At 37.9% G+C, this 17280-nt stretch overlaps 1 protein-coding gene across 1 annotated transcript in view; it reads right to left on the bottom strand.

The window, feature by feature from the left end:
* LOC149302723 (TBC1 domain family member 15-like) overlaps nucleotides 1–17280 on the bottom strand; it is a 34403-nt gene that overhangs the window by 4398 nt on the left and 12725 nt on the right. Inside the window, exons 7-12 of the mRNA XM_089482053.1 lie at nucleotides 12232–12429; nucleotides 8966–9094; nucleotides 7931–8034; nucleotides 5040–5134; nucleotides 3817–3933; nucleotides 568–668 (exon numbers count right to left, since the gene is read on the bottom strand). Coding sequence (XP_089338179.1) covers nucleotides 568–668; nucleotides 3817–3933; nucleotides 5040–5134; nucleotides 7931–8034; nucleotides 8966–9094; nucleotides 12232–12429 — 744 coding nt within the window. The remainder of the gene's footprint in view (nucleotides 1–567; nucleotides 669–3816; nucleotides 3934–5039; nucleotides 5135–7930; nucleotides 8035–8965; nucleotides 9095–12231; nucleotides 12430–17280) is intronic.

The following is a 17280-nucleotide window of genomic DNA, read 5'->3' as shown; positions in this document are numbered from 1 at the left end:
TGAACTCTGATCTCTGACAGCCGGAGAAGGTCTGCGCGATGGACGCAGACAACCCCCGCCGCTAGCCACACCTCCTTCCTGCTGCAGCGGGGGATCTGGATCTTAGTCGTCTCATAGTCAGACCTATTTGAGGTCTGATTATAAGGCGAGGGGTATTTTTCAGAGAATTTGCTCTGAAAAAACCTCGTCTTATAATCGAGCAAATACGGTAATAATTTTAAAAATGCATTTGTCCTAACTTGGATTATATTTGCCTAATATTAAAACGAGTTTGATGATCTGAAAGACAATTTCACAAATATGCCAAAATATACAGTGGTCAGCTCGTCACAATTTTATGATTCAGCATATATTAGTTTATTCACACATTTTCTTTTGGTAAGATGAAGAATAGGACTCATTCACTAAGGACCAAGACGACAAGAAACCTTTAAGCTGAATTGTTAATATACATCTTAGCAGCATTTCACGTTAATTTAGAGGCCAATACGTACAAATGCCATTTGAAAGTGTTTATTAACAAGTATCACAATTTACCAGTTATGAGTATTTCAACGTCGCACTTACCATCTGATCCATATATGATACAAAGCACCAAAATGCATCTACTTCATTTTCCATCACATATAGAACCGGAGACAGCAAATCACTCATTCCTTGTACATATCCTGGGGGGGAAAAGTTTGCAATCACATGTTACACAACAACGCAAGACATCTTTTTGTAAGGTTCACATAATATATAATGCATATGTACACATTAAATTTATATACCAGTGATTAATTTGTTAAGACTGTGGCAAAGACAGAAGTAAAAATGGTATCAACACAAGTGAACTTTTTGACGCACATAAAATGAAAAATGTGCAGATAAAATAAAAGGACAAAATGGGTGCAAACTCAAAAAAACATTTAAAATGGAACATTTCCACGATCCCAAATTATATGTACATTTTGTGTTTTTTGCACATTTAATATTTTGTTAGGTTTGGAATTCATAATCATAATGCTGCTGCTTTTGCTTATAATTGCATTCTTTAATTTTTGTACTTTGCATTCATTTTTACAAAAAGGAAGATTTGAATGTCATCCTGATAATATCTGAACAATCATTTTCTCATTACAACAGAAGCAATCTGGATAAGTCATCACAGCGTGGCATTTAAACAAACACACACACAGCTGAAACAAACATCAGTCATGTACACCATTATAACACTTACATTAAAGCCCATTCAATGAAATGATTACCAGATACAATGTTGGATTAAGAAATGCATAATACTTACACTGTTTTTAAAGCATTACACCTAGTTTTTAATTCAGCAGTCCATCAATTTGCATGGAATAACGCCATCACACCAGTTATTTGGCCGGGGAACAAAACTCATAGCACAACTACCCGTAGAGGTCCTCAACATTGCCTGTGTATTTATGCTTCTTTAAAAGAGCTGGGACAGAGCATCTGGAGAACCATGTCTGCCTTGAAATTGCTCCCTGTGAGAGACCTTGTTCATGCAGTACAACTACCTTATGTTTTGTTGCTATGTTCAATCTTGCCATGGTGTATGACATGAAACTGTTGTGAGCAACCTCAGCCTGTTAGTGAGTTTAGCTCTTCCTCATCCATTTTTATTCTTCCTACACAGATGTTTCTGTTTAATTTACCGATTGTGTACGGATTGAATTGATGATCATTAGCACCTACTTTGTGTAATTCTTAAATCATACACCTAAGTATATGCCTACAAAATGCCTGACTTGTGTGACTGTACCAAATATTGATTTAATATTTTTCTTCTGTTCACTCACTTTGCATTTTTTTACTACTTTACAGCAATCTTTCACACCTGCTAAAACTTCTGCACAGTACTGTAAGTGTGTGTACGTGTAATATATATATATATATATATATATATATATATATATATATACACACACACACACACATATATATATACGCACACACACATACACATATATACATATACGCACAAAGACACAATCCCATACATGATAAGTACTGCTTCTACTTATTAAACTATTTGGTTTTGTGCTACGTGTTTTTTTCTTAATGGGACACAAAAGCAAACATTTTCTTCTGCATTTAAACTGCTTTTTGTACAGCTCTCATTTCTGTTCATATTTCCAGAATAAATACGAACAGCCTCTTTAAAAAATCGTCTACAAATAATAAGAAAATATTTGTTATCTTACAAGACAATATTGTGTGATAGTATTAATGTCACTGTGTTCCTTTTGTGTGTCCTTTAAAATAAAAAAAAAAATCTTGTTCATATTCTGAGCTTTCAAAACCACATATTTTAGTGATCCTTTCAAATGCCATGGCATTCTTTCTTGGGAACAGACATCCCTGTTATTTGTATTCAGTGTGGCATCACAATACTGGGATCAGAGGTTTTATGTTTGATACAAGTCTACATCTTGTAGCAAACACACACAGGGTTCTAAGTGTAAGAATGTCATTATAAACCACAAAAGGTGCCCATGCCTAGTGTGGAATGATGTTTGGAAGACTATACTGAAAATCTTGCAAGCTACAGCATTGAACTATTAAAGTTAAAAAACTATTGTTTTTAATATTCATCTTCTTTCGTCGGTGGAATCAAAATATAACTCATGATGATCAACAATTTATATATATATATATATATATATATATATATCATTTTGAACCTCTTTGTCTGAGGAGGTGTGTGACCTGTTATAAAGCAAAGTGGTGCTCATCCTTTGCACTAAAAGATTTAAAAGAACATATGCACAAAATGGCATTTTTAGGTGTAAGCAACATTTGCTCTGGAAAAAACCTTATCTTATATTCGAGCAAATACGGGGACAGCTGAACTGGTAAATATAGTAGTTTGACAATTGACCTTGATGTGGAGTATTAGGCAAAATGTGTGTTGGTGGAAGTTCGCTTCACTGAGCCTCTGCTTGAGAGAAATCTATCTCCTTACATCTCTAAATCAAGAAGGGGTTTTTTATCAAAAAAGGGAGATTTGTCAGCAAAGCTGTGTTTTAGCTTCTTGACTTCTCTAAAAATTACAAAGGTCCAGCCTCAGAGAGCTTCTGTTGCAGAAATAGCTTGGCTGTCTCTGGATAATGAATAGCTAAATCATTGAGATTTCTCCAAGGTCTCTCTGTCCATTGAATTATGTAGGTCCATCTCAGCTTTTCCTGCTGGAGAATCTTTGTGGTTTCAACCTCTTCACGTCACTAATCATTATGTAGGGTCAGTGGAAGAGTTCTGCAAATTCTCTTGACATCTCACCCCTTAGTAGTCAATGAGATGTTATTTTCCAATACCATATCACAAATTAATCATCAGACAGTAATTCATTCTAATATGGTTTGCCAGGACACCATTGTGCTCGACAAATTTTCACCATAAAATATTTTGAGCATTCATGGAGAATTGCTCAGGACTTGACAGAATCTGCCCTAATCACATGGACATGTGGTTCACTTTCTGAAACTTTACTTTCACAGAAAATATAAAATAATTCTGATTCTCATTCATTCATTTTCTATGAATCATTAGTACATTATAGTGATTTAACAGATATTTATTGAGGAGAACTGGGAGCATCAGAGTTGTTTATCAATAACTATATTGTGTGTTCCAGCGCGCACAACAAGACCACAGTATTTCAAAGAAAATAAAAACATAGCATGAGGATGAAACAGACACGCTAAAATATAGGTGAAAACCTGATTTCAATGCTTCTACCAATGATAAAGAATTAAGGAAATCAAAAACCGTGTATATTTAATAGTAATACGAACATTTACTTACCAAGATCAAAATCGTACATACAATACGTCATTAAAATGTCATGAAGTAAAATTAATCCTGGATTATCCTGGCCTTCGTAAAATTTATTTGTTCGGTCTGTGCGGTTGACGTCTTTTTCTAACATGAGGGACAAAGAAAATGACATTAAATATTAGAGAGAGAACAGCTCATTTTCAACAGAACCATATCTACCAAATGCAGAATCCTAGCAAACCTATATGCAGCAAGCTTTGAAGAGCTTAGCATGACAGCAGTCTCAGTGAATGTCACTGGGGAATATATTGCATGACACCTCAGAAATGTAAAAGGGCAATGCTGCTTAAAGAACATTACCATATTTTTTACTTTCATAAAAAAAACATTTTTGAAAAGGAATAGGGGTCTAACTCTTTACTTATTTGTGAATTCATGCCAAGTTTAGGCAATAACTACATGCTGACTTTGCTATATGATAATGTACATATTGCTTGTGTAACCAAAAATGGTTTCCAAGACTATCAAGAGTATACTCTCACACATTAAACATACAGAAATCAAACATCCTTGGCTGACCGGTTAGATTTGTACTAATGATCTTATGCACGTCTGGCCTACGTCATACAGCATATTTTATGTTATTCTAAGGAGTTTCTATATTTAAACTGAAGAGGTCTTAGTGTCCTCACCATTCACAGCACTACAACTGGACAGTATATTTTGGAAGACCATGCATTATGTAGGGCTCACACAAGACTTTCATACCTCATCCATTTTACAGTTAGCAAACGAAGGACTGTCCTAGTTGTCATTTTCAATAAGAACACTACCATTTTACTCTTTCAACATAAATCCCGTTACCACATACAGGTTTGTTTATCTGAAAAACGAGCAAGACTACAATGTTTCTCCGTGGTGTTGTATTCCAGTGTGTTGGCCCCAATTTTCATAAGTCACATTAACATTTCATAATCAATACATTTTACCTCCACGTTCATATGAAAGGGTAATTCTCTGATTGAGATTTTTTATTTATAGCGACAGTGCAGAGATACACGTAAAAGCAGAAGAAAAGATCACCAAGCCCAACAATGATTATGAATAATGAAGAACATTCTAGGGAAATTATTCAGAACATGACAGCAAAAGAAAATCAATTGGGGATGGAATTTTCAGGCCTGACCCTCTGTTTTTAATTAAAGAATTAGGATACATAATAATTCAGAAGTAAATAATTTGCAAGGTACCTATTAAACTTCGGTAATCTCTCAGTCTTGAGTTTCGCTTCTCTTGCTCCTCGCTAACCGATTTCCACTGCAGTTTCATCCGGAAATATTCATCTCTGGGAAAAAAAAAAAAAAAGAATCATTGGGGGGAAATTGCGTGGTGATTAAGAAATAAATGCTGCACTTAAGGCAGATAAATAAGAATACTCTCAACATTAATGACATTAAGGAAGCCAGCTCTTCCTAGACACAGTTAATTTATTGTAGAGAAAGCTCTTTCATCTGTTTCCCCAGCTTTTCCTCAGTACAAACTGAAATAAGACTATAGACATTGCTGCAAAATGGCACTTTAATTATGAAGCAGCAGTGAGATCTAATAAAAATGTCAGGAGCAAAAGATTACTTCCCATCTTTCTTATATAGTACTGTGCATGAGAAAAATAAAAGAGGAAAAAAAAAACAGATAGGGAAATTAAGGAAGAGAGGGACTATTTTATCCAACTTCAAATAACTTTCTTCCTTTCCTGATCTGATTATGCTGCCCAATGTGGAGTAAAAATGTTTAATGTAATGAGCCATTAACATACAAAAGGTATGTCTGTATGTACTGGTTGTGTGATTGGCACGATTCAATCACACAACCAGTACACACGATCATTTAATTGTACTTTAAGTAGCAGAATAACAGATTAGATATTTCAGATAAAGCATCTCCTACTGGTGAAGAACGGCAACTCTATGATGTTATCTGAAATATAATTAAGGCTTTGGTTCAGGCCACTGGGTTGTTATGGCAGGGGAATTTCAGTTACATGCGGCTAAACAAATTTAAGCAATCTTCTGTAACCCAAGAAACATTGATGCTAAATATATATCTAATTGTATCATTTTAATTGTTTGTCAGGCTACGATAAGAAATAACGAGACAAATACTTACATGCTACACTATATTGACAAAAACATTTCCCAGAGCATGCCTTTTTCACATGTATGTTCTATTAATATATTAACAAGATAAGATAAATATGAGAATCTGGACCACCGCTCCACTCATGCATGCACGCATATTCCCAAAAAGCTGGGGATCTGGTGGTATAATATATCTGTATATAAGCTTGCTGATGAGTGGAAAAGTTATATACTCGCATATATTACATAGATAGAGAAAGCAAGAGAATATAGTACAGAAACACAAATTGAACAGTTGAGTGGGAATTTGACAGCATGTTTAGCTTTAAAAAGAAAATATTTTTATTTTCAATCGAGAGAAATCAATGTTCTGCAACACCTTTCAAAATAAGCAGATTCCGTTGTGATCTTTTAATGGTCTGATCAATGCAAACAGGAAACTCTTTGATACCACTGGTTCAGCTCCCATTAACTGCCAGTCAATTTAGCGGGTCTAGCGCTCACTAAAATTTTTATTAGACGGAGAAATCACTTTGGAAGAAGGGCAGAGCGGTATATCGATGTCAAGACCAAAGAAAAGAAGTGTTTGGGGAGGTCTAAGAACTTAATCATGAATATGCAAATCTGCCACAAGGCAGTAACTCTAATCACTATTCTCAACGTGCAAAAACATTTGACCCCAGGACCGCATGTCTATGTGGGTTATAATAATAAAAAAAGTAACTTTTAGATTCACTAAGCAACAAGATGATTGCTAGTTAGAAATTTCTCCAGGGGATATAAGGTGAAATGAGAGTCATCCACCAGCACCGCTGCCCTGATCAAACAAGATAAAAAAATATACCGTATATATGTTTTTTAAAAAAAACAACTTGAACCCTTTGAATCCTGGGGAGGTAGGATAACAAATGCCACCTTTTCAACATCTTGTGCACAGTGACGGGGCAAATCAAAGAATTTACCACTGAGGAGGATGAAGCCTATCTGTGCCCCCCCCCTCAATCACCATCTGGTAGGGGGAATCTCTAAGAAAAACATGGTTAATCCCTTTATGCTTAAACTTTTTTTTTTTTTAAATGGGGTAAGAAATGAAATACACATTTTTTTCAGTTTTACATGTATATAAACTGTACACAACTGGAGTTGATGGGGGAAGTACCAAAAACAGTAATTAACGTCCTCTGCGTCCAAGGATTTTCATCCTTTTCTTTCCTGGATTTTCCAATTTTTATTTTTTTTTCTTCTTTCAAAAGTTTGCGAGTTGCAGGCAAGAGTATGCAAACTGTCATTCATCTTACCAAATGTAAGTTTAGATGCACCCACAAGCAAAGTTAGTGAAGATATGAGTTGCTGTGTCAGTGCTAGCATGTGACTCGACTAACCAGCTGACTTTTTAGTGGCCAGATGCCATAGACAAAACATCTATATAAACAGACAAAAGTGCATCTGTACAACAGCAGCAGGTGTGAAGATAATCACAAAAGACTACCCATACCCAAGGAATCAATAGCTCTCCCAAGCGATTGCTTATCCAGACTTGTTAAACAGTGGGGACTTTATGCAGTAATAATGATATCTCTACAAGCAGTCACAGGCTTTTGAAGGCTACCAAATTGGATGTGATAAGCAGAAGAGGTCAGGGCAACGGATGAACACAACAACATGCAGACTACACATCTCACAGCCTTCAAACAAACACCAAGTATCATGAAGTTACAAATGCAGTGTGCATGAGGCAGCGAATAGAAGCGCAAAGTATAAAGAAAACGGCCCTCAACTCCCTTTCACCATGATTCTGATAATGCACTAAAATTAGAAGACCTGGTACTGATGCTAAACGCAGGTCAAGGGTATAGCACAGTGCAGACTGATCAGAAAATGCAAAACGTTAAATTAGTGATGGTGAACGCTTCTATAATGACTATATTGTGAACATAGCGTGTATATAACTCTGCTCTACATTCAAATACATATTCTTTATTAAAATAATGTAAAAGGCTTACGTTTTCCTTTTTTGTATATTAGCCCGCTCTTCTCTCGTGCTGTCCCATGGAAAGTAACCCAACAGAAATTTCCAAGCTTCCTTTCTCAGTGCATGGCAGAGCCCCTGTTGGAAATAAGTTTTCCAAAATATAGGTCATGTGAATGACTACATTTGAGTCATAAGTAGGTCACAATGTAGACTTCTTTATCAAGGATCATTGCGTTAAATAAAAAGACTACAGCAGGCATGTAACAGCAGTGCATTGAATAAGAAAGAGCACACTTGGAATATTAGTCAACGAGAGCAGAGGCTTATTGGTAGTTGTGTCAGATCTCAGATGCTACGTGTATGCCATTTGATATTTCAAAAACAAAAAAGAAATTGATTTCAGTTGTCAAAAAAGATGGCTGCACATAGTATAAGAATATTATGCTATCCATCAGAGAAAGCATTGATTGATTGAGCCCAATGGCCCAACATTACCACAGACCACACCAAATGGTTACCATAACCCTAACCAGACGAAAAGCATTATATTATAATTCTACATATTTTGTGTGTTGCAGTCATGGCTGTGGAGGGAGGGGCAGGCCATGCGGGATCTGCAGTGGAGGTCTGTTCTTGCAACATGTCCATGTATAAAAAAAGGTAGCCATTATATGAACATAATGCAAATGCAACAAGATGATTATTGCAGGGGTCCACAAATTTAGTTTGGATCTAGGAACCAGTCCAAAAATCAGGAGCCAGCTTTTCTTTTTCCCTAATGTTTTTTTTTTTTTCCGTGCACCCTGGGTTTCGAGAACCTTGAATAAATTAATGCCTCACAATCCTCTCCACGCTAGTACAGCACTCAGAACATCTAGTTGAAAAACATCATAGCAACTTACATTTGTAATACAATACGATTTCAATATTAGCCCTGGTATCATAATTACATACAAAGACATGGCATAATTATTTCCTTTAAACAATCTAAAATACTAAAAGAAGCAGTAAAGCTACTGAAAATAAATAGGCCACATATACTGCTGTTTTCCAGAAAATAAATTACCCCTTTAAATGTTATATTCTTCAGGTGGTCCACATTTGTGATTCTTCCTTCAGGGTCCATATAAATATCCCATTCAGATGTTGAGACTGGATCTCTCCTATGGACTTCTGGGCGCGTTCCCACATCAATCTGAAGCAGAACAAGCAAATAAGCACATGCACATTTGGCAGTATAGATCTTAAGTAAAGCAAAAGTATTTTTCACATGTGAAAGCTCAATATTCACCACTGGAAAATCAACGGGACATCAAAACTGCATGTGATTTGTTAATTTAATGTTTTAGCCCACCTAGCCTGCTGAACGTGACAATGTTGTAACTAAATGCAACGAGCATTAGCAACATCATCCCTAGTACCATCCAAAGCCCAGACCTCTCCTAGAAATAGTATTTGTGAAACTACAATTTTGTTTTATTCATATTTCTGCCAGAACCCTTAAATGTTACGTGCCGCAAAAGCAGGCACTGATATGCTGTTGCCATAGAAACTAAAAAAGGTGCTTTAACATTTCCACTTTTATGTGATTAAACCGTTACAGGAAGGAATAAAAAAAATAAAAAAAATCTCCTTAGCTCTTTTTGCTTGATATACGAGAGAGCGCAATCAATATTACATCAATTGTTACACAGCATTATAATGGTTATTTTGCGTTGCGTGTTCACAGCAGAAAAGGGGGTCATGTAAGCTAATGTTACCATATGTTCATACTCGACTAGAAATTGCCTAGCACTGCTAATATTAAGGAATTCTATAAAAAAAAAAAAAAAAAAACTACTTATAAACTACATTATAACTGCTGAACTGTCTTATGTACTGTTTTTTTGGGGGGGGCTATTAAAGTATTATGTTTTTTGTTTATTCTTGGGGTATAAATATTATACATATTAATATTATATTACCGTATTTGCTCGATTATAAGACAAGGTTTTTTTCAGAGCAAATGCTCTGAAAAATACCCCTCGTCTTCTAATCAGGGTAGTATTCTAATCAGACCTCAAATAGAGGTCTGATAATGAGACTAAGATCCAGATCCCCCGCACGCTGCAGGGGACCTGGATCCTCCTGTCCCCCTCCCCCCACACACACACACACTTACCGGTGCTTCCTGCTTTATTGCGATCCGCGTAGACAACGTCCGCTGCAGCCGGAAGGAGGAGTGGCTAGCAGCGGGGGTTGTCTGTGTCCGTCGCGGATACCTTCCCCGACTGTCAGAGATCAGAGTTCCCCACACCAGTGCGGCACCGGTGCGGGGAACTCTGATCTCTGACAGCCGGGGAAGGTATCCGCGACGGACGCAGACAAACCCCCGCTGCCAACTCCACCTCCTTCCGGCTGCAGCGGAAAGAGACGTCAACCCGCTGCCCCGGCAATACAGCAGGAAATTGGAAGCCCGGTAGGTGTGTGTGTGCGTGTGTGTGTGTTAAATGGGGGCATAGGGCATTTCTGGAATGCCTTATACCCCTATATGCCACTCTGGCACTTGGGGGTTAAAAGGCATATTATGGGGCAGAGTGGCATATAGGGAGGTATAAGGCATTTCAGGAGGCAGAGTGGCGTTAAAGGGGCATTTAATAGAGCACTCTGCCTCCTGAAATGCCTTATACTTCCCTATATGCCACTATGCCCCATAATATGCCTTTTAACCCCTAAATGCCAGAATGGAATATAGGGGTATAAGGCATTTCTGGAGGCAGAGTGCACTATACAATGCCTTTTAACTCCCTTAATGCCACTCTGCCTCCTGGAATGCCTTATACCTCTCTATATGCCACTCTGCCCCATAATATGCATTTTAACCCCCTAAATGCCAGAATGGGATATAGGGGTATAAGGCATTTCTGGAGGCAGAGTGGCACATAGTGGGTCAAAAGGCATACCATGGGGCACAGTAGCATATAGAGGGTTAAAAGGCATATCATGGGCCACAGTGCCATATTGGTGTGGCAAGCCTGGGGGCAGATGTGCGTAACTAAAATAAAAACAAAAAAAATATTTTTCTCAATCATAGCTTTTATTTTAAAAAAAAATAGTTTACATGAATTAACATTTACTGGTAAAACTTTTTTCCTTTAGGGTCGTCTTATATTCAGGCTTTTTCTTTTTTTCCTAAGTTAATATTCAGATTTTGGGGGGTCGTCTTATAATCGAGCAAATACGGTATGTTTTTCATTTATTCTTGGGGTATAAATATTATACATATTAATATTATATAAATATAAAAAATTTTCATTGTATGCTTTTGTTATTGAAATAAAATATCCATTATCGGTGTGAAAATGGAGTCTATATATTCCCGTTTTGCAACAAAGGAGAAATAGTTAATGTTTCTATTATACAGGCACTTGAAAATCACATTACTGCACGTCTATATATTCTGTTTATTGATACCATTAAATGGGAGATTACACAGAAGACAAGACTTAACAAAAGTGAAAACCAACATCTGATTTACTATAGCAGCAGGTAATAAGTCAACATGAAAAGTGCTACCGCCTCCTCCAAGAGACGAGCTATGAAAGACATACACTATTTTCACCTGACAACATGGAACAGATTTACACTACTTAAAGCGTCACGTGAAATATTTTTACTCCCACAAATTAGCATGTTCCCTAAGCATGTTTCCCTCAGTGAAATGGCGGCTGGTTCATGTTAGTTTGTTAAATCTATCATATTGTTGGCCACAAACAGATCACCAAAATCAACTACTGTGGGTTTTCAATGTGAGCCTGCAAAGCTAAAATGCAGTTTGGGAAATCATGGGGGGGGGTAAATGGACCAAAAAAAAAAGTTTATTGCCATACAAAATGCTAAATGTACATTACGTACGTACATACCTAATGGTAACCTATGATGCAAACATATGTACATAGATAATATACATAAATATAATGGATATTGTGTTGTGGATCTTATTATTCTACTTATGAGAAATATGTTCAGGGAACCCAATAAAACAGATGTATTTGTATATCAGAAAAATCTTATCCTTAGTAAGATTTAATAAAGTAGACTTGGATCTGTTGGGTACCAAATGGACATATGTCATTGCCAGGGGCAATCAAAACACAATGACCACAGCTTCACAGCGAGTGCCCCTGGCATGTCGGCCAAAATACTTTCATGTCTCATACATGCCAGCATTCTGAATGATCATCGTGTGCGCCTAAATGAAAATTGATGTATGGCTCAGAGCGGCATCACAATCCCCCCTTCACAGTACTAGAAACCCTCCGGCATGAGAAGCTGAAAGACGTCAATACATACACGAGTTATTACTTCAAATCCAGATTCTTCTTGCTGGTTTATTTTTAAATCTGGAATCGCATCTCCAAGGAAGTCCGCCATTTCCTGGGGAGGTCTGCGGTGTGTCGATAGATCTGTGCCTCTTAAGGTGTCGTATAGGTAGTTTGTGACTTTGGAAAAACCTACCATAGTGGCTGTGTATGGATCCTTTTTTAATTTCTGTAAGCCAAACATCAATATACGTTAGACAACATATGTGTAAAGTTAAATAGCATGCAGTTGTTTTGAATTATTAGTGCATTTATTGTTCAAGCATATACATTTTTACTCATCTCAGCCTTTACAATCACTCTAATGGCACTGAAAGCACATCAAAGTTAGGGCCACAAATAAACACCTAGTGACACTATATATAATAATAGAATAAAATGTATTTTATAAAATATAAAGGGCTGGACTACTTGCAGAAAACAGCCTGCAACTTTATTGCCGGAGCCTTTGTGGCTTGTTAAGCAGATACATCAACAACAAAGGTAATTCATTTATTAATAAAAAGCAATGTTGTTCCATGCTGCCTGTCATGCTCTAAAACATCTGGGGTGCTTTAAAAGTGTGTCACCATCACAGATTTAGCATTACTAAATTCATTAGCTAAACCCCCCTAATTAATTTTACAGATTTTTTTTTAAAATGTTACCTTATGTAAATGTGAGATGGGTGGCAGCCAACGGCTGGACCAGCATTATGTAGTCCTTCTATTTTCTCTTATCAACTATGAAGGCTGCCCAAATTAATCAACAGGGATCAGCAGCTTAACAGGAGGTGAAATATAACAGAATGGGGGGAAATAATTATAGAGATCATTGTTACATGAACAGAACGGTAAACATGTAATTTTGGGAAAAGTGACTAACAGGACTTGTTAATTAATGTTATATATGTTTTACACCGTGCCAGCCTGCCAGAAGATGTATCCCTCTTCACTGGTCATGTTTTCCATGACTGTCTCCCTAGTGTCCTTGCCTTTTCTGGTTGGTAGCTTCAGCGACACCTGAGTTTTATGTAGGTTATTCTTCTCTACTTTGAGTTGGAACTGGTTAGCCCCCACACCCCAGGTATCCAACTCTTAGTGGCCGGTGATGCCTTTGCCCAGTTCAATTTACAGTCTTTTCTATGTGTATTCCATGAGATAATATTGTTTTACTACCAATAAAAAGCTCCAGTTCTTCCCCAATAAAGTGTGTGACTCAATTCGTAGGGGCTATAATTTGACTGCAAGAACTGGAGCAGCTGCCCATTTGTATCCACCTTTTGTTAAGAAGAATCCAGCAACAACGCCTATTAACCCAGGTGGTCTACCTGAGACATCTGCTTTAATTTATAGATATCAGCACAAATAAGTTTTGCCCCTGAACTCATACATTGCTAAGCTCATAAAAACTATACTCAAGGGCAGCAGACAGAGTGACAATATATGGAGCTAAATTAGAAAGCTAAAGGTCACTATGAGAAACAATATGTATGAAATAACTTGCACAACCTTCAACTGTTGCATATTAAAGATAAAACATAGGGTTGGTTATACAGTAAGAGTAACTTGTATTGGGATATATTAGATTAGAACTCTCATCAGGTTACACTAGTAACCTAGTAACTAACCATACCTGTTTATGGAAACATGTTGCTGAGGAGCATAGTATGTATTACCGCCAAAATATTTATTTTGAGTGTGCGGGTAAGAAGCTCCCTTGTGCCTACATCCCAGAAGCAAAGAGCTACCTTCATAAACAGAATAGATCACATAGGCCTACACATATATTCAGATCCATAAGAAAGGTGACAAAACGGCTGTTCACACACAGTACAGTTCTACCCGTGTACTTTAAAACTCTAAATACCGTATTTGCTTGCAAATGCTCTGAAAAATACACTTCGTCTTATAATCGGGGTCGTCTTATAATCGGGGTCGTCTTATAATCGGACCTCAAATAGGTCTGACTATGAGACGACTAAGATCCAGATCCCCCGCAGCTGCAGGGGACCTGGATCCCCCTGTCTCCCCTCGCCCCACTTACCGGTACTTCTGAGTCCCCGGTGTGTAGCTGGGGCAGCGTGTAGATGTCTACGCGATTCGCGTAGACAACTTCCGCTGCAGCAGGAAGGAGGCGTAGCTAGCAGCGGGGGTTGGTTGCGTCCATCGTGCAGACCTTCCCTGGCTGAGGAAGCCAGGCTTCCCCAGCCGAGGAAGGTCTGTGCGATGGACGCAGACAACCCCCGCTGCTAGCCACGCCTCCTTCCGGCTGCAGCGTAAGTGCGTGGAATCTACACGCTGCCCCGGCTACATGACAGGGAAGTCAGAAGCACCGGTAAGTTTGGAGGAGGGAGGGAGGGAGGGGAAGTGTTAAATGGGGGGGCATAAGGCATTTCTGGAGGCAGAGTGCTCTGTGAAATGCCTTTTAACCCCCTTAATGCCACTCTGCCTCCAGAAATGCCTTTTTAACCCTCTATACGCCACTCTGCCTCGTGAATGCCTTAAACCTCCCTATATGCCACTCTTCCCCATAATATGCCTTTTAACCCTCTAAATGCCAGAGTGGCATATAGGGGTATAAGGCATTTCAGGAGGCAGAGTGGCACATAGGGGGTCAAAAGGCATATCATGGGGCACAGTGGTATATAGGGTTAAAAGGCATATCATGGAGCACAGTTGCATTTAGAGGGTTAAAAGGCATATCATGGGGCACAGTAGAATATAGGGGGTATAAGGCATTTCTGGGGCAGATGTGCATAACTGGGGGGCAGGTTGGAAAATAGAAATAAATAAAAAAAAATATATATATTTTTCTCAATCATAGCTTTTATTAAAAAAAATTGTTTAGATGAATTAACATTTACTGGTAAAACTTTTTTCCTATAGGGTCGTCTTATATTCAGGCTTTTTCCTTTTTTTCCCTAAATTAATATTCAGATTTGGGGGGTCGTCTTATAATCGAGCAAATACGGTACTAAAAAAGCGTAGCACAACAATATTCTTATTTAAATGTCATAACGTCGCCTATAGGAGCAATTAAAGTTGGTTCCAACTTTACTGCAGAGACAGCACAATGCTTTTGGGCACTTCAATCTCATAAGGGAAAAAAGCTTTCCATTTCTGCTTCAACACTCAATCTGAAAAATCGGGACAAAACAAGTTACGGAGAAGAGAACATTAAGAGGTAATATGACAAATTTTATTACGAAGTAAAAACCTGCTTACATTCAAGCAGACGTCCCAACGCTCCGTTTAACACAGTCCGTTGTACGCCACAATCAAACCGCAACAGTTATGTATTATTTAATGGTGGGCCCTATCGTCCCTGGAAAAAAATTATATTCAGAAACTCATGAAAGTCAAGAGAAACTGTAATGACAATAACAGGCTTTTATAGAACAAGCAGATTAAGTTAAAAAGGATACCCTGAAAGTATCTAGAGAGTACCAGCAAAATCAGTTTGATCTTAATAATCAAAATAAAGAGATGGTATTTACAGTACTGTGCAAATTTTTTACACAGGTTTGAAAAAATTCTGTAAGGTAAGAATGCTTTCATAAATATTATGTTAATAGTGAGTGAAGAGAAAAACTTTAAATCAAGTCAGTGTGACCACCCTTTACTTTCAGAACAGCATTAATTCTCCTAGGTACACTTGCACACTGTTTTTAAGGAACTCAAGGGGCAGGCTGATCCAATCACATTGGAGAACAAACCACAATTCTTCTCTGGATTTAGGAAGCCTCAGTTGCTTCTCTCACTTGATGTAATCCCAGACAGGTTTGATGATCTTGAGATCAGAGCTTTGTTGGGGTCATGCTATCACTTACAGTAACATTTTTCATGCTGCATAATAAATTTAGAGCCAATCAGATGCCTTCTTGGTGGCATTGCATTATGGATAAGTATCTGCTTGTACTTCTCAGCATTCATGAGACCATTAATTTTGATCATATCTCCAACTCCATTCGCAGAAATGCAGCCTCAAACTTGCAAGGTACCTCCACACCATGCTTCACTATTACCTACAAACACTCATTCTTGTACCTCTCTCCAGCCCTTCGGCAAGCAGACTCCCTTCCGCTACAGCCAAATATTTTAAATTTTGGCTCATCAGTCCAGAGAAACAGCGGCCATTTTTCTGCACCCCAGTACCTGCGTTTTCATTAATAGTCGAGTCGCTTGGACTTGTTTCTACATTGGAGTTGTGGCTTTTTGGCCGCAAGCCTTCCATGAAGACCACTTCTGACCTTTCAGAAAACAAACTTCTCCTGACATTAGATAAGTGTACCAGGGTCCTGATGTTTTCTGACAATGGTGAGCTGGTGGCACTGTTGGACATCTTCTGAATGCAAAGGCAAGTAAGCATGATGTGCTTCCCTGGCCGACCACTGCATTTACGGTGCTCTACATTGCCGTTTCTTTGTGCTTCTTCAAAAGAGCTTGGACAGAACATCTGGAAACCCATGTCTGCTTTGAAATTTCTTCCTGTGAGACCTTGCTGATGCAGTAAAACTGCCTTATGTCTTGTTGCTGTGCTTAGTCTCACCTTGCTAGTGAGTTTGGCTGTTCCTCAAGCAGTATTATTCTTCCTACACAGCTGTTTCAGTTTCAGTTAATGATTGTGTTAAGATGACCTTTTTTACATCCTTAAGTCTTAGTTTAAAAAATTAAAATAAGAATGTCTTCCAGGTAACCTGGTTGTGGCACAAGGGTAACTGATTCAAATAATTTTCTTAAAAGATTCCACAAGATTCTTTAGTAAATGTAACCAATATATGTGATTGCATATACAAGTAGATTGCACATGCAGCCCATGAAGGTCACTGTACACAAAACAGTGCAGGGTAGGCACAGAGAAAGGGGTTAAATTCCATAATCATGGTAAAGACACAAACCCTAGGTAGAAAATGTTGCACCCCACAATCTCATAATAGATCAGCTGGCAGCACACTGGCACTTTAAATCACACACAACAATCTGCAGAATCTTCTTCACTGTAAGAGGAATGTCAACACATTTTACATTTAATCTTTTGG

The sequence above is a fragment of the Sceloporus occidentalis genome, unplaced genomic scaffold, assembly GCF_023333645.1.
Source record: "Sceloporus occidentalis isolate IW3139 unplaced genomic scaffold, rSceOcc1.0.p SCAF_17, whole genome shotgun sequence".
Lineage (NCBI taxonomy): Eukaryota > Metazoa > Chordata > Lepidosauria > Squamata > Phrynosomatidae > Sceloporus > Sceloporus occidentalis.
This window is presented reverse-complemented; position numbering and strand designations above follow the sequence as displayed.